This window comes from Bos indicus x Bos taurus, chromosome X (genome assembly GCF_003369695.1).
Source record: "Bos indicus x Bos taurus breed Angus x Brahman F1 hybrid chromosome X, Bos_hybrid_MaternalHap_v2.0, whole genome shotgun sequence".
In the NCBI taxonomy this organism is placed as follows: domain Eukaryota; kingdom Metazoa; phylum Chordata; class Mammalia; order Artiodactyla; family Bovidae; genus Bos; species Bos indicus x Bos taurus.
In genome coordinates this window covers 39,834,320-39,856,640 of record NC_040105.1, presented here as the reverse complement: position 1 = coordinate 39,856,640, position 22,321 = coordinate 39,834,320, and the positions used below count along the sequence as shown (strand labels likewise).

At 41.6% G+C, this 22,321-nt stretch overlaps 1 protein-coding gene across 1 annotated transcript; it reads right to left on the bottom strand.

Annotated features, from left to right (window-relative positions):
- Positions 1-2,635: 2,635 nt before the first annotated feature.
- Positions 2,636-20,999, bottom strand: ATP6AP2 (ATPase H+ transporting accessory protein 2). The gene is made up of 9 exons (XM_027533893.1): positions 20,775-20,999; positions 16,245-16,375; positions 14,479-14,610; positions 9,501-9,596; positions 9,209-9,346; positions 8,283-8,336; positions 7,035-7,184; positions 5,969-6,088; positions 2,636-3,690 (listed from the first exon to the last, which is right to left on the bottom strand). The coding sequence occupies exons 1-9, from the start codon at positions 20,812-20,814 to the stop codon at positions 3,496-3,498; spliced, it is 1,056 nt and encodes a 351-aa protein (XP_027389694.1). The 5' UTR covers positions 20,815-20,999; the 3' UTR covers positions 2,636-3,495.
- Between the last annotated feature and the right edge of the window lie 1,322 nt (positions 21,000-22,321).

The window sequence follows — 22,321 nt, the reverse complement described above, 5'->3', positions numbered from 1 at the left end:
GACTGCAAGGAGATCCAACCAGTCCATTCTGAAGGAGATCAGCCCTGGGATTTCTTTGGAAGGAATGATGCTAAAGCTGAAACTCCAGTACTTTGGCCACCTCATGTAAAGAGTTGACTCATTGGAAAAGACTCTGCTGCTGGGAGGGATTGGGGGCAGGAGGAGAAGGGGACGACAGAGGATGAGATGGCTGGATGGCATCGCTGACTCGATGGACGTGAGTCTCAGTGAACTCCCGGAGTTGGTGATGGACAGGGAGGCCTGGCGTGCTGCTATTCATGGGGTTGCAAAGAGTCGGACACAATGAGCGACTGAACTGAACTGACCTGACCTGAATTTGACCTTTTGCCTGGAAGCCCTGAAGATCTTTTGTCTTAGAAGTCTAAAATGTTACTAAGATATGTCTCAGAATTGGTAGATTAATGTCAGCTTTCCGCGGTACCATTTCAATGGTAGAGACCATTTCAATATGTAGAGTTTTCTCTTATTTGTGGAAAATTTTCTTGGATTATTTTAAAGAAGTTAATGTCACCAAAGACTAGATATACTGAGATCATGTGCCTCTTGACGCCATGAGCAAATATCAAACCAACCCCACTGAGGGAAATTCAAAAGTGAACAGTGGTTAGGACTCAAGTGCTTTCACCACAAGGCCCCAGGTTCAATTCCAGGTCAGGAAACTAAGATCCTGTAAGCCGTGAGGCATGGCAACGAACCATCCCAGATTGAAGGAGCAAGGACAACCAAATAGCAACTGTGCTCCTGAACTGGATCTGTGTCCAGTAAAAGGTCACTAGCAGGACAAGTGACCTAACTTAGTAACCAAAGTTTGTTCCTATTATTTGCAACCAAGAAACTAGCCAATACCTATCAGTGGTACAGTGATGGGTCCAAGCAGAGTTCCTTCAAAACATGTACAAACATTAGAGCATGTTATCCCAGTGAATGTTGATTTTCACAGACCTGAAGCATTACCATGCCCATTACATAGATTAAAAACTCTGATTCACAGAGGATTAAGGGATTTGCCCAAGATTGTTCAGCTAGTAAGTGGTGAATCAGTTAACTGAATTCATCTGTATTTCAGTCACAGTGCTTCTTAATTAATGCCTTTTTCTGACAACTCTTATTTTTCCAGGGAACTACTGCATAGTCACTTGGTCATGAAAGGCCAGAAAGAAACCTACCTGAAGCCGGATGCCACTGCATGTTTTGGAAATTGTTGGTTTGATCATCTGTTGAAAAGTAAGTTTATGATGTTCCATATTATTTGGTACCGGTAAAAATGGATATTCAGTATGTAATTCCTTCAAAAGAGACATAGCCAAAGAAAATCAATTCTCTATTATTCCTGATAGAATTGGGCCGTAAGCAGAATCTGGCACATGTAGAATCTCAGATGTTTTATACACTTGAAATACTCCACCAATTAGATATGAAGTGATTGGGTTTTCTCTTTCACTGTCAGTGGAATAGTCTGCCACAAGCCTGACTTGCCTGCCTCTCACACAAATCTCCACATCGTGATTTATGTTCCTGAACAAATTAGACTTAATTTAAGAGCAAATCATCAGCAACAGGTATAATAATCTTGGCAGAACATTTATTTTAATTAATTGCTCTCTGCCAAACAGACGGGTGCTGGTGCCATTTACCCTATATGGATCAGTGCTGTCATGTAGGTGATTTTTCTTCTTCTTCTAAAACTTAGTCTCCTCAGTTTTAAATTACAAAGGCATTGGTTTACTTCACATTTAATCATAACAATCTAACTTCTATGGCAATATTTATGTAATAAACTTGTGGAAGAAAAGTAGATTTTAACCACTCTGCAGCATTATAGATCCCTGTCCCCTAGACATAGGCATGTTGGGTTCCATGGGGGTCAGAGTGTTCCAGGTTAGATGGCTGGAAACACCCTCACCTTCATGAGCTTGGCAGGAGTTGTGGTGGTGAATACTTGAGTGATTTTAGGACAAATAATTTTTCTTTCCTGTGCAGTTATCAGCTTCACTATAGTTCAATGAGAGGTGAAAAGAAAAAAAACACTCTATGGAAGTTTACCACTGTAACTGTCAAAGGTATCTTGCAGTGGTGGTAGAAAACACAGCTAAATAGACTTCATCTTCTCAAACATGTTAATTAGAAATGATACGATGATTTTTGCGAGAAGAGAGACACAGCTAATTCTAAACCCAAGTAGGGTTCCCAGGGGCAAGGCAGCATAACTCTAACTTAACTACATAAGCATGAAGCTTAAAATTTTAATTGGGTAAGTCATACGCTATAAGACTTTAACACTAAACCCTTAAGCCTTTTACCTTATTAGATGGTCCTTCATATTCTAATCAGTATTTAATAGTTGCATAGTCACTTTTCTAAACACTATAGGGAAATTTAAGCCTTCCCCACCTGAAGTCTAGTGTGAATTTATCATATTCTCTGTAAATTCAGTAATAAGCATAGAAAGTAAAATGTCTTCCTCATATTGGTAATGAATCAATCTCAGGAGGTGCAGTGGGAATAAAAAAATGTTAAAAAAGTCTGTATAACAAAACAGCCAATTATGATCAAAACCCTGTTTAGGTTTTTACAATAGAAAATAGATGTAGTATTGAAATAACACAAATTTTGAATCATTATTAACTTTATTTGTCACTCTTTATAGACATTGGTCCACTTTCACATAAAAAGTAGGGAGTATCTACTTCCACTTAACAACTTAACATTCTATATAGAACAATTTTGTACCGTAAACCAGAGTAACTTACACAAGGGGAAAAATGACTGAAATCATGCCCCAAGATGTCCCCCAAATGTTTTTGTGTATATGATTACAAGTGTCTTAACGCCACAAAGCTAGTTCCTTCTTACATTAATGTAGTATGTTTAATATCCACACTTGACCATTCAGATCACCAAAATTTCAGAAGAGATTAAAAAAAACAGCTATCATCTGTCAATCAGATGCAATTGAAAATGTGAATGACTGTGGAAGCACATTCATACTTAATAGCTGCTTGAAGTTAAAAACCTTTTCTTGTTTCAGAGATATTTACATTAAGACATTTACAAATGGTTCATAGTATATAACAGCCCAAATGTCACTTTTAACCTGTCCTGTGTAAGGAAGTTAAACATTTCAAATTCAGTGCATTTTCCCGACATAAATAACACAAACTATTCTAAATGTTTTACATTTATTACAGTGCATATTTCCAAATAGTAGATGGAATGAAATTATATTAAATGGTTATATCATCGTATTTAAGCATATTATGGAATCTATATCACACAAGTCAACTCACATCAATACTATATAACTCACTCTAAAAGAACATCACAGGCACACACAAAAGAGAACAAAATCTGTTTGTTTGTTTTTTTTATAAATTTAAAGTGTACTATCTAGTTTAAACTACACTAAAAGATTTATTTTAATGAAAGAGCCAATTTTCAAACCCTCTTTCTTTCCAAGTTTGTCATAAGGAAAGTTCAATCCATTCGAATCTTCTGGTTTGTCATCCTATAAATGATGCTATCATATCCAGGATCCATGTTCCAAATATTGTAACAGGTGACAATCAGAGTCAAGGCCAAGCCGATCATTATCCAAAGTACCAGGTTGAAAACCACGGGATATTCAAAATTATATTTATATGCAAGGTTATAGGTAGTTGAGGGGTCCTTCTACAATAAAAGAAAATCAAGATGGAAGAATATTAAGTTAGGAAATTACCACAATTTGATAGCTGTGATTCATTTATGTAACAAACATACTAAGTGGCATAAGAGCTACATATACTAGGAACTAAGAAGGAGGAGCCTTCATGAAGAAGATAAACACTGTTGGTGGAAGCAGAAAGTGGCTCAACTGCTTGAGAAAATTTGGCAATACCAATAAAGTTGATGGTATGCATATACGGTGATCCAGCCAGTTCATACCCTAGGGAACACTTGTATATGTGTAGAGAGACATGTACAAGGATGTCTATCAACAGAATGGATAACTGGCACATCCGTGCAATGAACATGTAGCAGTAAAATGACCTCAACTACTCGATCAGCATGCATGACTCTTAAATACTGAGCCTTTGCTCAGAGAAAAAACATAGTATGATTCCAAACAACACTGTTTAAGCCGAAATGAAGTGAAAGTGTTAGTCACTCAGTTGTATCTGACTCTGCGACCCCATGGACTGTAGCCCACCAGGCTCCTCTGTCCATGAGATTTCCCAGGCAAGAATACGGAGTGGGTTGCCATTTCCTTCTCCAGGGTATCTTCCCAACCCAGGTCTCCTGCATTGCAGGCCGATTCTTTACCATCTGAGCTATCAGGGAAGTCCTTGAGGATAAATACATCTGTATTAAAACTGTAAAGGAAAGCCAAGGAATGGTTAACATAATATTCGAGAGAGCAGGTTCCTCTAGGTGGGGAAGATAGAAGTAAGACAAGAGGGAGCTTCAAAGGAACAGGTATTAATCCTTCAGCTTTAGAGTATTACATGTTAAAAATTCTTTAACTAGTATTACATGTTACATACTTTTGTATCCTGTGTGTGGAGGGTGTATCCTGCCAGGGAGGTTTTCATTCATTTCTGCTGGGTGGGGGCCACCCCTCTTACCAGCTTAGGACCAGGGTTTGTGTTGATTTCTTGGCCCGAGGCTTCCCTAGGAGACATTCCACCAGCCCCAACACATACCCTGCCTGCACAGCACCCAAGTGGCCTTTCTGTCTCCCTTTGCTGGTGTGTGCGTGCTAATGTCACTCCAGTCATGTCTGACTCCTTGCGACCCTATGGACTGTAGCCTGCCAGGCTCCTCTGTCCATAGGATTCTCCAGGTAAGAATACAGGAGTGGATTGCCATGCCCTCCTCCAGGGGATCTTCCTGACCCATGGGTTGAACCAGTGTCTTTTACGTCTCCTGCATTGGCAGGCAGGTTCTTTACCACTACCACCACCCGGAAGTCCCCCTTTGCTGGTAGGTAGGCTGTTTTCTAATCTACCCTCTCATTGTGGGCCCTTTTGGCATCCCAGCTACACAAGGAAGTCTCAGTTCCAACTCCCGACAGAGAGCCAGTCCCTTGGTAACCCAACTGGCAATGTCCTCAGGATAGCCTGGTTACTACACAGTTCTCCAGTTCCCTTTACTTTCTTGAGAGTTAAACTATGCACTCAAAAGGGTGATTTTTTTTTTTTTAAGGCCATTATTTAGATGCTCTGTCGTGTGAAAATTTTTCGGTCTGTCTAGCCTGGTGTACTGTTTTAAACAGAGGTTCTCCCACTCCTATTTAGGAAGAAACAATCTCAAACCAGCCATGTCCAGACTGTCTTGAACACACATTACCTTTGAGCATCTCACTCTTCAGTCCCGTGGGGCCCAAAGGAGCGTGTCCATAAAAGACGGGGGATCTGACTGCTCTGAGAGATAAAGCCAGCTGTAAATAATGTTCTTGGCCACATGATGCTTCGGCTGTGCGCATATACACTTGTTTTACTAGGGCTGGCACCCTTGCCTATGATCCTCTAAATGCTTAAAAATCAAAGTAAGATCCAGGCCAAAAATTTGTAGAATTGTAGAGAGAGTACATAGCAGGAAAATGAGAGACTATACCACAAAGATGATGTGCCTCTGAGAAAAGCAGATTCCACAAGTTGAGAGCACCACACTCCTCCTGCATGCTAATGTCTGACATCTCCGTGTAATACCTGTATTTGAATTATCTCACCAGCTCCGACAGAGTTGCTTTTATCCCTAACAAAGTACATTATCTGATTACAACCCCAAAGAACTGAGCATCACTTACAAAACACAATACCTCCGTGGATAAGAGAAACCTATGTTTTTAATAATTTTTCAGATTTACTGATTGCTCATGCATACTGCCCACAGGTGATACAAGATTTGGTGGGTTTTTTAAGAGTTCATTTTACAATTTTAAAGCATGATCCAAAAATGTACTCACCACTTGTTTTGTCTCAAGGATATTCCTCGTCTTCCTCACAAGGGATGTGTCGAATGATCTGACAGTCACTAACTCTACCACTGCATTCCCACCATAGAGATTGTACATGTCATCTGCAAACTGAAGCGTTAATGGCATTAGTAAGAATCTCAAAACACATACTTATTAAAATTTTTGTAAAGCTTCAGTGCACCTACAAGAACAAACACAATTACCTATTGGCTCATGAAATGCAGTCTTAAAATAGGCAAGTCTTAAAGGTTTTGATTATGTTAAAATATTCAGAAAACTGTTAAGATTCAGCTCAAATACTCAGAATAAGAAAGTAGTCACTGAATTTGTTGGTGTATAAATTGGGAGCAGGGAAGTGGAAAAGGAAATCTTTCTAAGTGGTCTCTGGTTAATCATACCTACAAAGGTTTTAACTGAAGCCTCACTGAAGGGCTGCAGGTGGATAACTTCAAGGGCAGAGGAAAAGGAGCATTTACTAGTATCTACTACATGTCTGGTGCTGTGCCAAGTGTTGTTCTTTGATTATTTCATAGGGTTTAAAAGCGACAGCGTTTCAGGGAAGATGAAAGTCCTGGCAATGGATGGTGGTACAGTTGCACAACAATGTGAATGTTTTTAGTGCCACAGAACTGTACACTTACAAATAGTTAAATGGTAAATTTTACGTTAGCTATATTTTGCCATGATGAAAAGAAAAAAGTACTGTACTAGAGTTACCAATCATTTCCTATGCTGCCTCTGCCAGCTTTGGAAAGAGATGATCTCTGGTAGTTCTCTGGTGGTCCAGTGGTTAAGATTCAGCTCACTGCCAGGGCCCAGGTTCAATCTCTGGTGGGGAACTAAGATCCTGCAAGCTGTGCTGCACAGCTCAAAGACGGAAAGACACACTGACATCCCACTATATACCTGTGACCTACCTACTCCATCCTCAGCCCTCAAAGAAGGTGAGTAAAAGACTTCAATCAGTAGTCTTTCACTAAGCAGATTTTCCCATTAGGAAGCAAAAAGTCAAATGGTCATACTCTTAACTGCTCACACTCCATCGATGATTTACCTTTTGCAGAGCATCAATAAGGATCTTAGAGGCATCTCTAAATTGTTCAGAGTCTTCCCCATAGTGTTTCCCAATTTCATCCAGGCCTGCTAGCTCCAGTGAGTATAAATCAGGAGAATGATCCTTGGCTAGATGCTTATGTCGAGACAACTTAGGAGAACAAACAAAAGGAAGTGGATAAAGTAATGTCAAACACAGCCAGTTGGAGTTTTATAGCTAAACGGTACAACAGGGGCTCCCCAGTGTACCACGGTCTGGGCTTCCCAGGTTGCTCGGTGGTAAAGATCCACCTGCCAATGCAAGAGATGTGGGTTCGACCCTTGGGTGGGGAAGATCCCCCGGAGGAGGAAATGGCAACCCACTCCAGTATTCTGCCTGGAGAATCCCATGGACAGAGGAGCCTGGTGGGCTACAGTCCATGGGGTCACAAAGAGTCAGACACGACTGAGTGACTGAGCATGCATGCACATACCACAATATACAAAGTCTGGGAGGGTGGCAAATGGAACTGGTTAAAATGGGAGTTTCTGAAATCCAACACAGATCTTAGTTTTTAGAAGCAATTATAATAAAAACTTGTTTTAAAATTTCTTAAAAACCTCAGATATGGGCCAGGGTATGAGAGAACAGGTAGTTGGACCAGTCTGATCCTAGAGAGAGACAAGCCCATCAGTGCTCACCTCCACACCACTAGCACTACACTTCCACACTCCCCCAACCAACGCCACTGAAAGTTTGGGCAACAACTGTAGCAGATAGCACACAGGTTAAGTTTTTCTATTTGATCATAGGATTGAAAGAAAAAAAAAACCATTCACCGCCCCCCCCCCCCCCCCACCAAAAAAGAACATACTACAGGCATTTTTATCCCCTTCCTGACTTGACAGCACTGTTAGTCAAAACTGTATTTTCTATTGAGGTCTATTTTAGACCCAAAGATAAAGATACAGTAATTAAGTCTTAACATCTGAGGAGAAATCAACAGGTCAGGACTATAGCCCGGGGAGGCCTTACTCCTAGGCCTGTGTACTTGGAATCTCTCTCCTAAAAGTAAAAATGCGGAGTAATGTGTTAACATGAGATGAGTTCAAAATCCCCAACACCACCACTAATTTCTCAACTTGCATGGAATCAAATCTAAGGCATATGTAAACTTTTTGATGGGTTTCATTACCATTCAAGGAATCTCTAGAAATGTCTTCTGAAGCCAGAATAAATGGAACTGACAAATGAGAGTAGCCTACTTACCAAACTTGAAATATCACGTAGCACTTGCAGTTCAGAAAGAAAAAGGAGATCAACCTGCAGAGAGCAGAAAGAAATGAGCATTATCTTAAATATGCATCCAAGATCTGTATTTGCCATCTATCAAGCGAGGCACAGGGTGTTACAGACATTAAACACATGAGTGAATTTATGCAAGTATCCTCCATTTGCTAGGTTCACTTCAATTGAAAATGCTTACAGAATAGTACTTCCTAACAAAATGGTGATAAGTTATTCTCCAGCACAGCGACTACCTCTCAATAACTTTATTTTTGATAAAGCCATGATAAAGCATCCAAACTCTACAGTGGTTTTCCCTCAGGGCATCAGAATATTCTGGCGCACTGCAACGAGGTCTTGCCAATAGCCTCATTTGCTCACATCCCTTGAAGAATAAAAGGTGGTAGTCCTGGTCATCAGAGTAGGTGAAAGGAGGCTACCACAAAGGTGGCATGCCGTGTGGTTAAGAGGGTGCATGAACAGGTGAATAGGTGGTAAAGCTGACATACAGGAGTCAAAGGAAGGGTAGCGCCCTACACTGGACAGCTGAGAATGAATAGGAAAATGAGGCAACACACCAGAAGAGGCAGTGAGTAATAGCTCCCACATTACCAGATTTACCCAGTTCCACCCACTACCAAAGTGGTTACTGTGATTTCTGGCCTGTCAGGATTAACTGGTGGCAACCCTTGCACTAGTATGTCATACTATTTACTATAGCCCAGCTCACAAAAAGAGTCAGTTCATGAGAATCATTTTTTAAAAATTACACTAATGGAAAAAAAGAATCTACTCAAGCAGGAAGCTTGTAAAACTTTTCATTTTCTAAAATTTCAAGTTTGCTCCAAAGTCAGAGGCATGAGAAATTAGTAATATTCATTTATTCATTCAATGACTACACTACTTACTTCATTGTTCCTACTCAGAGAATTGAGGGGAAGTGAAGTGAGAACAGAGTTTTCTTGAAACAGTCGATTGCGGAGCTGTCTGAGCGTTACTGAGAGATCTTCAAAAACTGAGTTTGCCTTCCCCACCATGTACACTCTCTGGAAGAAGAATCCAAAATTGTATTACATTCTGCAGATTAATTCCAATACACCAAAGTCTATCAGCATTTTTCATAAAATTCGTTTTAAATTTTCATTAAATAATGAGAGCTTATTTTTCAAAGCATTTAAAATAAAAACTATCACAACTTACTTCCTCACTGGGAGCCAACTGCAAAACCACAGGAGTTTCTTCAGAAAATAAGGAGTGAATGGAATTTGCCACGCTGTCAAGACTAAAAGGAACTGCCTGAAATTTAAGAGTGAGACCTTAATTATTATCTGAACCCAAGTAGGAAGAAAAATCATTTAAATAGTATTAAAAAGGGAGCCTTAAAAAAAAAGTACCAGCATTTTCTATGGAAATTTAAAAGACCCAAATCATATCCAAATACAAAGAACCTGTTTGAGGATACTGAAGATTAAACAGCCCCCTAGTGGGCCAATGAGTTTGTGTCTCCAAATTGCCTAAATAAAAAACAACTTGCAAAATTAAGGACAAAACACTATCTTGTGCAAAGCATCACTTTCAGCTGGTCATGCGTGTGCTCAGCCCCTCAGTTGAGTCCAACTCTTTGTGACCCCATGGACTGTAGCCCACCAGGCTCCTCTGTCCATGGGATTCTCCAGGCAAGAATACTGGAGTGGGTTGCCATTTCTTCCTCCAGGGGATCCTTCTGACCCAGGGATCAAACCCATGTCTCTGGCATCTCCTGCACTGGCAGGCAGGTTCAGTTGGTCATTCAGGTATTTTTTAGCAGGAACACATTTGGTTTCAATATTGATAAAATGTGCCACAATGAATGTATACTCTACAATAATTTATTAACTCATTTAAGAGGTGAAGGGAATTTGAAGACTTGAATTTGATTGAAAGAAACAGACCTCATTTTTCATTTCAAAACTTTAAAAATGTTTAAGGGATGGGAGGGAGGTTCAAGAGGGAAGGGACATACATCTATGGTTAATTCATGTTGATGTAGAAACCAACACAACATTGTAAAGCAATTATTCTCCAATTAAAAATAAATAAAAATTTAAAAATAATTTTTAAAAAAGGAAAAAATGTTTAATAAGGTGTAGGGTTTAGTCTTCAGAGGGACTGAAGATTCCTAGGCAAGGCACAAAGTATGTCACATGAAATTTGAATGTGAAATTTATCTTGGGACCACATGGTATTAATAAACTGAAATTGGTAATTGTGATAAAATGTACTTTTTCCCCTGAATTTCTTGTTACAGTGTAACATACATATGGGGCTTCCCAGGTGGCTCAGTGCTAAAGAATCTGCCTACCAATGTAGGAGACACAGGGTCTGATCCCTGGGTCGGGAAGATTCCCCTGGAGGAAAAAATGGTAGCCCACTCCAGTATTCTTGCCTAGAAAATTCCCATGGACAGAGGAGATTTGTGGGCTACAGTCCCATGGGGTTACAAAGAGTTGGACGCAACTGATCACGCATGCACACAACATACATATAATATGGTACATAAATCTTGGCTTAACAATTCAGGGAATATTTATAAATGGATATTCATATGGCCCCACCAGATCCAAATAAAACATCAGCACCCTACAAGCCTCCCTACCAACTCCCTCCACCCCCAAGAGTAATCAAAATTCTGACTTCTACTCCCATAGACCTGTTTCTGCTCCCACGTTATTTTTTAAAAGAGATAATGGTAATTTTTTCCCTCAAAAAGTATTTTATTCTTATCATTATTAAAACAAGCAATATAGTAGCAATGTTTTTGTTTTAATGGAGATTTCTCAGAGTGACTTTTTTCAGTAGTTTCTTTTACTATTAAAAGGTTCATGTTTATAAGTAGCAATGTTAACGTGGGCCAAGCAGAAATAAATGTTTAGTAACTGAAATTAATTTTTTTCTCTTACTCAATGCATATCAACTCTTCCCCAGATTCTCTTCAAATAAGTTAATGTTTAACTGAAGAAGGGGAAGAGAGTTCCAACTTGCAAAAGCATCCTTTTTATAAGCATCCGGAGTCAGCCACAAAGCGCTCCTTTTGCAATCCCACAGTCAACTTCTTGGGCTTTGGAAGGAATATGAGAACACGTAACACAACTCTCCAGCCGCATTTCACCCCAGTGGCATTCATGGCAGGAAAGCTGAAGATTAAAGGTGGCATGTCCCTAGCAGTCAAACTGGAGAAGCTACTGAGTCAGGTGAACGCCAAACTGGGGAGGAAGAACGGATACAGACCTGCTAAACTGGAAAAGGAAAAAAAGCTCATGCTTAAAACTATAAGGATACGCACATGTTTGTCCTAGAGAAAACAGAAATCCTCTATCTATAGGACTTGAAACTAATGATAACAGCTAGCTAATCAAAGAGAAGCTTCATTAAGTGGAATTCTAAAGTTTTTGTTTGTTTTGGGGTGGATCTTTTCCCTTAGAGGCAGTCAGTCAGGGTCAAGCAGTAACATGAGCTCTTTTCAGTTTCTACTCATGTAAAATGAGGCTACTCTTTTTAAAATGTTTAATTTCAGATTGTAGGCTAATGAAAATCTGAAGGGCATTTTGGATTTTTAATGTATTTTTTTAAAGAGATCTTCTACAGTGATTTTCACAGAAAATCACACACAGCAAGCTACTTAATAATGTTTGTGAAGACTAAGAAAAATGTTTTAATACACCTTTCGTTTTTATTGTTCCCTTCCATTTACTCTGAAATTCTTCTGTTTCTTTAGCTCACAAATTTCCAATCTTTGAAATTATCTAACATGTGCATTTAAGGTTATAAATTTCATTCTTACCACTTTAGCTGCACCCCACAATTTTAAAAATATATGGTACATTTCAGTTCCAAATAATTTCAAAATCTCTGCTGTAGTTTTCTCAACCGATGATTTAGGACTGTGTCTGTTCCAATATCTTTTCTTATTGACTTTTAAAAAATTTTTATACACATGCCACTTAAGAGACCAGTAGTTCTATAAGATTTTTTATGAAAATAAGTTTGCCCGTTTCCTATTCCTCTGAGGTACTCACTTTCTTTCCTCCATCTTTCTTCCTCACTTCAAGTTAATTTTTTTCAGTCTTATTGAGATAATTGACATATATCACTGTATAAGTTATCACTGTGAAATTATTACCACAGTAATAATTACCATCATCATACAGATACAAAAAAGAAACAAAAAAGAATTTCCTCTTGACAACTTTGATATGTATCATACAGCAGTGTTAACTACACTCGTCATGCTGACAACATTACATCCTTTGTACCTACTTGTAGCATTCGCTTTCAAATCCTTTGTCTCCTTTTCTTCTTACCACCATCCTAAATAATGTGTTTATATTGCTACATCTTGACTTTACAATTTTAGGCATTGCCTATTCACTGCCCATTATAGAAGATGAGGATTTAGCTCTCCCACATCACCAGCCAGAGCCCTGTCTCCTTACATGCAGTTTCTCTCTCTGCACCTTTCCAACAGTTACATCATAAATCATTTTATTATGTCTACTTAAACAGTATCCTCAGCCTGGCTTCATACTGTCCAGTCGCTGCTTTTCCCTTCTTGCACTTCAAATCCCCAATGGCAACGATGAGGAGTCTGCTACCGTTTTGCTCTCATTCCTCTGTCACGACTGTATCTCTTCTCTCTGGTAAGACTCAGTGTCCTTGATGGGTCTTCAGTTTCACTCATATTTAGGCGTTGATTTGACTTTAGCCTACCTCAGTGTGCTCTAAACCCGAGGACTCATAGCTTGTGTTTGTTTCTATCATTTGAAGTCATTTTTTAAAAGTATCATTTTTTTTTTTCAGATTTAACTGCACTGTGATCCGAGAAGGTGGTTTATATGATACTGATAGTACCCATTGAGCTTTGCCTTGTGGCCTAGTACATGGTCATTTTTTTTGGTAAACATGTCATGTGCTTGGAGATACTGTATACTAGACCACAGGAAAAGTCTGAAAAGAATCCCCCCTCCCAAATCAGCATCGTATATACCAGTGTTATAATGCAATGAAATTAGAAACTGAATAATTAAAAATTATCCTGAAAGAACCCACATGTTACAACACTTCTAAATAACTCATGGGTTAAAGAAATCAATATAAATTACAAAATATTTTTAAGTGGAAATGAAAGTACCACATCTCAAAAATAACTACCTCTAGTTTCTAGCCGTTCCTTTAACTTTCTCACCATTTTAATATATGTATGTATTTTCAAGTCTCTTTTTGGGACTGGTTTATTATCTGTAGTTCTAGGGGGTGAATTTTGTTTGTTGGACCTGCTGACTTTCTCATGGCATTTTTTCCCCTTCAAGTGTTCGGTAAATTCAACTCTTCAATTCTTTCTTTTACCAAAACAGCCCTGGATTGTAGACATATATCTGTGTGGGGTGCATTGTGTGAATTTGAAGTAGCTAACTGCCCAGTATAAGCCCATAGTTCAGATTTCTCATAGGGGGCTCTTTGCGTTCCACAGCTAAGGCTGGCAAGCCAGCTCCTCTGTGGTAGCCCTGGGGCAGCTGGGGGTTCCTTTCAAGAACAAGACAGCATTTTTATAGCCCCTGGCTTTCTGTAAGGAACACAATTTCACCTTCAGCTCCTGCTCATCACTGTGGCTTCCATATTTTCTATTCATATCTGGCACCTCTGTGTATCCCTTTCTTGCTTTCAATTTTATACATGTAAAGATGTTTGCTGACTCCATACACTTACAGTAGAAGGAGGGCCTTTCCCAACAGTTCAGTCAGCCATATTGCCTGAAAAGCCAGTAAAGGAATAAGTGAGCCAGCAAAACTGCCCCCAATCTTTTCCTTACCAAAAGAAATGATAAAATTCTGAAGGGAAGGTGATGAAATAATGCCCGAGAATATGTCAACAGGTTACACCCTCAATTGGTTTCTTTTTCAATCCTCTGACTATTCTCAGAGAGGGGCAATTTCTTCACCTCTTACCTTAGAAAGTACTCTCATGCATAGCAAGCAGCCAAGTTTCAATCAATTTGCAACCATCATATTAAAAAAAAACGAAACTGCCTTTTACTTATTAGGGCATTAAAAGAAAGACGAGTGTTTAGAACACAATCCATAATGACAGCTGACAAGACAAAATTTTAAATGCATCCCTTTAATTCTTTATAGTAAATACTCACATTCTCCAAAGGGTACGAAATGACACTGCCTGGGGGTAGAGCAAGCTTGTCCACTCCTTTCACCATCACCATAACAGTAGCCCGAGGACGGTGGAATAGGTTACCTACTGCAAGGCCCGGCCAAGAAAGATCCTGCACGTTGAAAAGCATGAAACTGTGCTGAATTATCAATTCAGGAAACCATTTCCCCAGTAACATCTGACAAGCACAATTAAGGGGTTCTGGGATGATACCAGCAATGAAAACTCATAGGGACAGCAAACATCTTATTTAAGGCAGTAGCTGCAATCTCCTAATTGAGGATGCTGAGTTCTACCTTCTTCATTTTAACGGCTACAGACTTGAAACAGTAAAGTCTAATAATAAGTCATCTCAAACCTTCTGTGGAAAAAAGCAGGCAAGTGAACAAAATGTAGGTACTTTCCAAATTCCAGATTATGAAATACTTTCTCCTCCATGTAACTGTGGATATTTTCTTCCCTCACATCGTCCTTTGCCCTTATCTACTACAATATCACGTTTCTCTTTCACAGTGACACAGCAAGACTACAACATTCTCTTTAGACTAAGCACTTTATAAATAAAATTCCTGCTGAAAGTGACTGTAGTTTATTAATAATTACTTCTAAAGGTTATTTTGACAGCCATTTGTAGTCAAAATAGTTTATTAATAATTACCTCTAAAGGTTATTTTGACAGCCATTTGTAGTCAAAATGAAGTTCATAAAGAATAAGGTACAATTTTCATACTTAAACAGCAAGTCACATTCATGCAAGGAGCTCCACCCAGAGGCCTAACCTAGAGGCAGTTCCTGTGCACAGCTTCTGGTTTCAAGGGCACTCAGGACCTAGGAAGAACATTCCTCTGAGTGACTGATGATGTCTACAGACCACCTCAAAAGCATCAAACCTTAAAGTGGGAGGAGACAGGGAGATAGAACAAACTCCATCTCCTTTCTTTCAGCCCTGAGCTTGAAGCTCTCTCATGTTGACTGGGTCTAGGCCCTCTCCGCAACAATCGCACGTAAGCAGTCGGTTACTACAACAGGTTATGACTACTGACCACATTATTTTCCTAAACTCAGGTAAGATGTATATACACTGCATCATTCATAATAAATTGCAATGGGCTGAATGCTTGTGTCCCCTCAAAACTCATGTTGAAATCCTAACCCCCCCCCAATGTGATGGTATTAGGAGGAGGGGCCTGAGGGCGGGAACTAGGTCATGAGGATGGAATCCTTATAAATGAGATTAGACCCCTTATAAAGGGGACTCCACAGGGCTCTCTCTACCACATACAACAAGAAGTTGGCACTCTGCAACCTGGAGAGGACCTTCACCATGCTGGCACCCTGATCTTGGACTTCCAGCCCCTAGAACCGGAAGAAATAAGTGTTGTTGTTTATAAAACACCCAGTCTGTGGTACTTTGTAATGGCAGCCTAAACTAAGACACAAATCTATCACATGTACTGCAGAAAACCAATAAATTTATACATCCTATTAACAGCAGGACAGATGCATTCGCTAATATAGCAAAGGACGTCACTACTATGAATAAACGATTACATGGTTAATGTTTTATAATGATTTGCTTTCATAACCAAGCTTGGAACACTTACCTAAAATCTCCCTGACTACAAATTAATTTTTTACTTTTATAATCTGTACCTATGTTTGCCTGCTACTCTCTTGGGCTATTAAAATAAATCAACAAAAATGCTTTCAGAAGCAGCTCCAGATATTTTTTAAAAATACTCATACCTCTTTCACAGAGAAGCCCATGGACAATGCAGCCACGTCTGGGATTCGCTCTCCTGGAATAGGCCAATTTCCATTCCGGAAAACAACAGACCCTGGTGATCTTAATATACTGAATTCGTTCCCAAAGACATCTGAAAAGAAAACAGATTAATAGTCAGCATCACAAAATTTCTGCAACCGCACTGAAAAATTTTAAATACATACTTTCCCATTCTCCATTGACTTAGCATACTAAATGTTGAACGGACAAAATGCTGAATCCTAAACATCAATAAATTCTTTTACAAAGTATACTGCAAGAATTTAAGTCCATACCTTCTGCTATAACAAAGTTACAGCAATGAAACGATTCTCATAATGATGTAGATGCCTTCCTAAACAGGGGCATGTGACAATTTGGCAAGAATTAGAAATCAGTAGCATTTCTCCAGATTTTCAAGAACAAAAACCAAAACCCTGACCCCAACTAGAAAGGAAGAAAATAAACTTGAAATCTCTAAGTTATTTCTACCACCAGTTCTCTCTTCAAAATGCAAATTCAAAAAATTTCTAGTATATCACTCTGAAATTTCAACCGGTTAGTCTATCTTAGGCTAGATCCCAGCTTTCCTTATGTCCCACAGGCAAAACTAGTGAAATGAGAACTGCAAAATGGGGGGGGGGGGGTACACATTACCAGTTAGAAGGTGTAATACTTCAGACTGTAGACACAAAGTCCAAGACATAGTATTTCCAACGGACATACAGGAGGCCGAGAAAAGGTAGACTCCTATACCAAGAAACCGCTGCTTCATGCAGGCATCGCCACGATACCTGAAAGGTCACCCATCCTCTATGTGAACACGACTAGTGAACGGAGACGCCACCTCAACTTACAAACCCTACATTTGCCAGGAATCATCTCCATTGTCCCAACACTCAAATTCTTCACAAAGTGTAAGAAGTTGGCTTCCCAACTTGGAACAGACCCTGTACCAGAAGTTAGGTGGCTGTATGGTTGGGGCATAAAAAGCTGGCCCTGTACAGCACGAGTCCCATGAGGGCAGGGGTTTGGGTTTGTCTTCTTCACACAGTAGCCCCAGGGTTGAGAACAGCGCCTGGCACACTGCTGCTCCATAAGTACTTGTTGAGGGAGTGAATGAATGAAGCTACACCTTGCACTAGCCCCTTTCCCCTCTCAACTGGCTCTTTTATTTGAGCACACACAAATACTTGTAGGGTGCTCCCATTCTAAAATCCAAACCACAGAAACTCTCCTTTGGTCCTACCAGCTCCCTCCTGCCTCTGCTTCCCTTCAGATGAAGAACCACCTTGGAAGAGTAGTCAGCCACCACCTGGCTCCTCTGCTTCTTTATCTCCTATATGCTACCTAACCCACAGCTTCTGACCCCACCACGCCACCGAAATGACTCACCAAATCCCAGAGACAGTTTGCAACCCTCAATTTATGTAACGTCCCAAAGCGGCTGATTCTGTCAACTCTGTCCTTGAAACTCCTGCCCTGGTCTCCCTAAGCCTGGGCCCCTGGTTTTCCTCCCAGTCTTTCTCCTCAGTTTCTTCCCCTTCCCCTGCTTTAAAGCAGTGACATGCAAACTATTTAGATTTCAACCCTTCCAGTAGGAAGCTTGAAAGTATTCCCAATATACGTAATATACTTAATATACACAATATACTTAAAAACTATACAGTCGCAAATTATAATGTAACAATGGATTCATAATATATTATGAAGCACACAAAATCAAGCACACTCCACTTTGGAGATCTGTGGCTCCATTCTTGACCCCCACTGCTTCCTGTTCTACGTTGGCTTCCCCCCTGCCTGAACCCATCTACTCCCTAAGGCTCCAAACACCAGAAGCACACTCATGGTTCCCAGATTTTTATTTGCAGCCTAGATTTCTCCTTAAGCCTGCTGCCTAGATATCCAGCAGTCTGCTGAGCATTTCCTTCCAAGTTCCATGGGTGCTTCAAACGCAACAGGTTCAGAACTGAACTTGCCGTTTTCCCACACACGCCTCCTGTATTCTCTGTAGCAAAGGATGACGCCACCTTCCACCCAGCTGTTTGAATTAATCATCTTTAAACCCTTCCTCAGCACCACAGCTCATCAACCTCTGAGTTCTGTCCATCTTTGCTTCTCATCTCCCGAGCCCTTCCCCCTCCATGTCCAGGGCCCTCCTCAGGCCCTCCTGAGGCTAGACAAAGCAGGCCTCCTTGTGACCGGTCATGCCACTCTGATTCAGTCTTCCTAGCACCTTTTCAAACTACAGATCTGAATGTTCACCCTTCAGCTCAACCACCTTCTCAGTGCCCAGAGCCTCTGAGACAAAATCCAAAACGTAACACCCAAGGCACTTCACCACCCTTTCTGTGGAATCTCTGCAACTTTAACTCCTACACGTTTCAGCTCCACCAAACTCTTTGCTCTTTTGCTCTCATATCTCTGTGCTTTTACACATACTGTTCTGTCAGAAAAGCCTTTTCTTCCCACCCCAACTGTTCACATATTTACATGTGAGGCACCTGGCCTAGGGAAATTCCCCCCAGCCTCCCTAATGTGGGCTAGAGGTTAAGAATCCTTCCCTTTGGGAACGACCACCATACTGTGCTGTCATCTCTGAATGAAGATGAAATCATCATCTAAAAAACTAAACAGGTCCTACTTTTGATCTCTGAAGAATCACTGACCAAATCGAATCCTTCTTCAACATGGCACCCCTTCACATTCACGTGTTCACCCTTGGCCTTTCCCCTCCAAACTAACCATCTGAATTTTTTTCCAAATACTCATGACCTGGTATTCACTTCTAGTTTACTTCTACTCTCTCCCCAGTTTGGTATCGCCATTTTAAATGACATATTTTTTCCTCAAATAGAGAAGTCAGATCTCTTAAAAGATGTTTTTCATTTAGTCACATTTAGTCACTGTGGAAAACAGTAATTTAACCTCATCTGACAAGACCACAGCAGTGAAGAACCTGACAGGATCAGATTCTTGGTCTGTATGAACTAGACTTTTCTAGTTAGGAAAGCAGGTTCAAACCATGTACAGAAGCAATTATTTGCCTCAGACCAAAACTTAACAAAACCCCCCAAACCTCAATGATCACAGGAAGATCAAGTATAACATTAAAACATGAATTTCAGCAAGATGTTCAGTTAAATCACAGTATCAAAGGGAAGATCTTTACATTTCCAAAACCAAGTTTAAAAAATTAAATTCTCCTGAAGTACCCAACTAGAAAGATCAGAACGACCTTGCCAGAGCCAGAGACGAAAGGAACAATACAACTCTAAAATTCTACAGTCATGAAAATAAGCCAACTACCATCAACACAACACTGGGCCCCTCCAGGGATGGAGAAGAACTGCAGACTTCAAAAACATCAAAGGTCTGTATCTCCACGTAAAATTAAACCACCATTTCCAAAGTGAAGTGTCTCAGCACTTCACAGAGCAGCGGCACAGGCCGTCTACAGATTTTTAACCTCTCAGTTTTAAATTGGCACACTGGGGAACAGGGACCCATTCCTCCCAACTGTTCTCCATGTGGTCTCATGTTCACCACCCTCCGGCCCCTAGTTCCAGCACCCATCATTCTCACACCTGTGTCACAGCAGGTACAATAGGAAAGGCCCATGCTTTGGAGCCCACTGATCTGGGTTCAATTCCAGGTTTGCTGCTTACCACTTGCGTGCTGTGGGGTAATTTATCTAGGCTTGACCACTCTCCTAAGGACTGATGCAAAATTAATTACATGATACATGGGAAGAGGCCAAATAGGAGCTGACTGGCATTCTCCTTGCTCAATATTGGGGAACCTAGATTCACCGAGAAAGCTACCATTTGACATGTGACCCCAAGAACGTGACTCATGTCTTAGTTTCCAAATCCTTAAAATTGGGAACTACTGCAAACTTTACAGAGAGGTACCTGGAATCCTCCTTGAGAAAATAATCACACAAAAACAATTACTAATACTCCACTTCCAACTTTCGTATCCTAAAATCGTGGGGAGGGGGGAGGGGGGATTTCACCAATTACTGATGACAACTGCTACAAATGAAGACACCAAAAAATGCCAAGAAAAGCAGCAGCTAAGGGCAGCTGGGACATCGGCCTCTTCGCAAAGGGCTGCAGTTCATCAGCTGATTGAAGTACCCAACTAGACAGATCAGAACGACCTTCCGGTCCTCCGAAGCGCCTCCCGAGGCGGAAGAGGCCGGAGTGAGACAGCTGGACGCGCCTTTCTCGAAGAGGCGGAAGGTGGAGGCCGGCTCAGGTGCCCCCACGCAACCCAGCCCCGCCCCGCCCGGCCCAGTCCCTGCAAGCCCGCCAGGCCCCGCCGCCACAGGCTGGCCCAGAGACAAGACCGAGAGAGAGACGGCTGGGGCGAGGCCACCGCCGGCTGCCCGCACTGCGGCACCCGCCCCACTGCCGCCCACCCTTGGCTGCCCGCGACCCCCGAGCCCAGCGGCCCTCGGAGCTCCCTCGCGGAGCGCGCCCTGCCCGCTCCCGGGTCCTCACCCGCCACCAAGAAGGACAGGAACACGACGAGCACAGCCATAGTTCCGCGGCGGCTGCAGCAGCGCAGGGCGACGCGGAACTGGCCAGCAGGACGCTACGACCGGCGCAGCACGAGGGGGTGACGAGCTCGGGCTCGCCCCGACTCCCAGAGCCCGCCCTGCCGTCGCCTCCCGCTGGGACGGTCTCCGCCTTCTCCACCAATCCCTAGCTACGCCGCGCTTTGCGGGAGAAACGTAGCTTGGGAAACGTCAGCGTGATGGAAGGAGCCTAACGTGATGGATGGAAGGCCCTGCCAATGTCAGGCAACGATCGCCGAGTAGGGCAGTCCCTCCCCCGGCCCGTGACGAAGGGTCATGAGATGGAGGGTAGGGCTGGGGATCGGGGGCTGAGGGGGAAGGACGGAACCTATCAAGGGTTGCAGAGAGCCCCAGAGAGACCACATGGTGGGGCTGCCTCCCGGGTGTGGACCCTTTCGCCAGTCTCGAGTGCCGGTCTCCTACCAGGGTGTGTGTCGCGGTCGCGTGGTCCCGCCCCACTAGGGGTGCAGCTGTGAAAGCTGCAAGGCTGGTTTGGGCTTCGCTCTAACAATTACATAGATGCTGAGCACCTGCTTGGAGGAAGCCAGGCGCCTCGGGAAATCCCAGCACTCCAAGTAGGGGTGCCAGATAAACTACAGGACGCCCAGTTACGTTTGAATTTCAGATAAACAACGAATAATTTTTAGGATAAACGTCGTGAATATTTCATGGGACATACTTAAACTAAAAAAAAAGTTATTTGTTGTTTATCTGAAATTCAAATATAACTGGGCGTCCTACGTTCTGATTTGCTAAATCTGGCAACCCTAAGACTTATTGATCTACCCAAGAGTTAGTTAATTATTTCCTTCATCCATCCTTTAGTGTGTGAAGGCTGCTGCTGCTGCTGCTAAGTCGCTTCAGTCGTGTCCGACTCTGTGCGACCCCATAGACGGCGGCCCACCAGGCTCCCCCGTCCCTGGGATTCTCCAGGCAAGAACACTGGAGTGGGTTGCCATTTCCTTTCCCAATGCATGAAAGGGAAAAGTGAAAGTGAAGTCGCTCAGTCGTGTCCGACCCTTCGAGACTTCATGGTCTGCAGCCTACCAGGCTCCTCCGTCCATGGGAGTTTCCAGGCAAGAGTACTGGAGTGGGGTGCCATTGCCTTCTCCATGTGAAGGCTAGACATAACTAATTTGGCCAGTATCCTCCCTTCTCACATCTCATGGGTTGTTTTTTTTTAACCTCCATATGAAGCAAGAAGTGACAATGTATCAACTGTGTTCAGAAAACAGCTGATGGCCTTGAAACACGGATGTGGTTTCAATATGCATGCATAGGAGTTATTTCAGATAGCAAAAACTAAACTGTGACAGGAAGAAAGCCCATCAGGTTACCATTAACTGTTTAGTTTAAGTTCAAAACATCAACTCTAAAATCACTGATTTGAAAAAATAAATATCAATAAGAATTTAATCATTTTTTAAAAATTCATTTTTAAGCATGATGGAATCATTTATCTTCATATCA

What these genes read in the sequence shown, in the direction of transcription:
- ATP6AP2 (XM_027533893.1), bottom strand. Translation starts at nt 20,814, where the DNA reads ATGGCTGTGCTCGTCGTGTTCCTGTCCTTCTTGGTGGCGG. An exon ending in TTTCGTACCCTTTGGAGAAT is followed by an intron (nt 9,597 to 14,478) that starts GTGAGTATTTAC and finishes CTTAAATTTCAG; the next exon opens with GCAGTTCCTTTTAGTCTTGA. An exon ending in AGTTGGCTCCCAGTGAGGAA is followed by an intron (nt 9,347 to 9,500) that starts GTAAGTTGTGAT and finishes TTCTTCTTCCAG; the next exon opens with AGAGTGTACATGGTGGGGAA.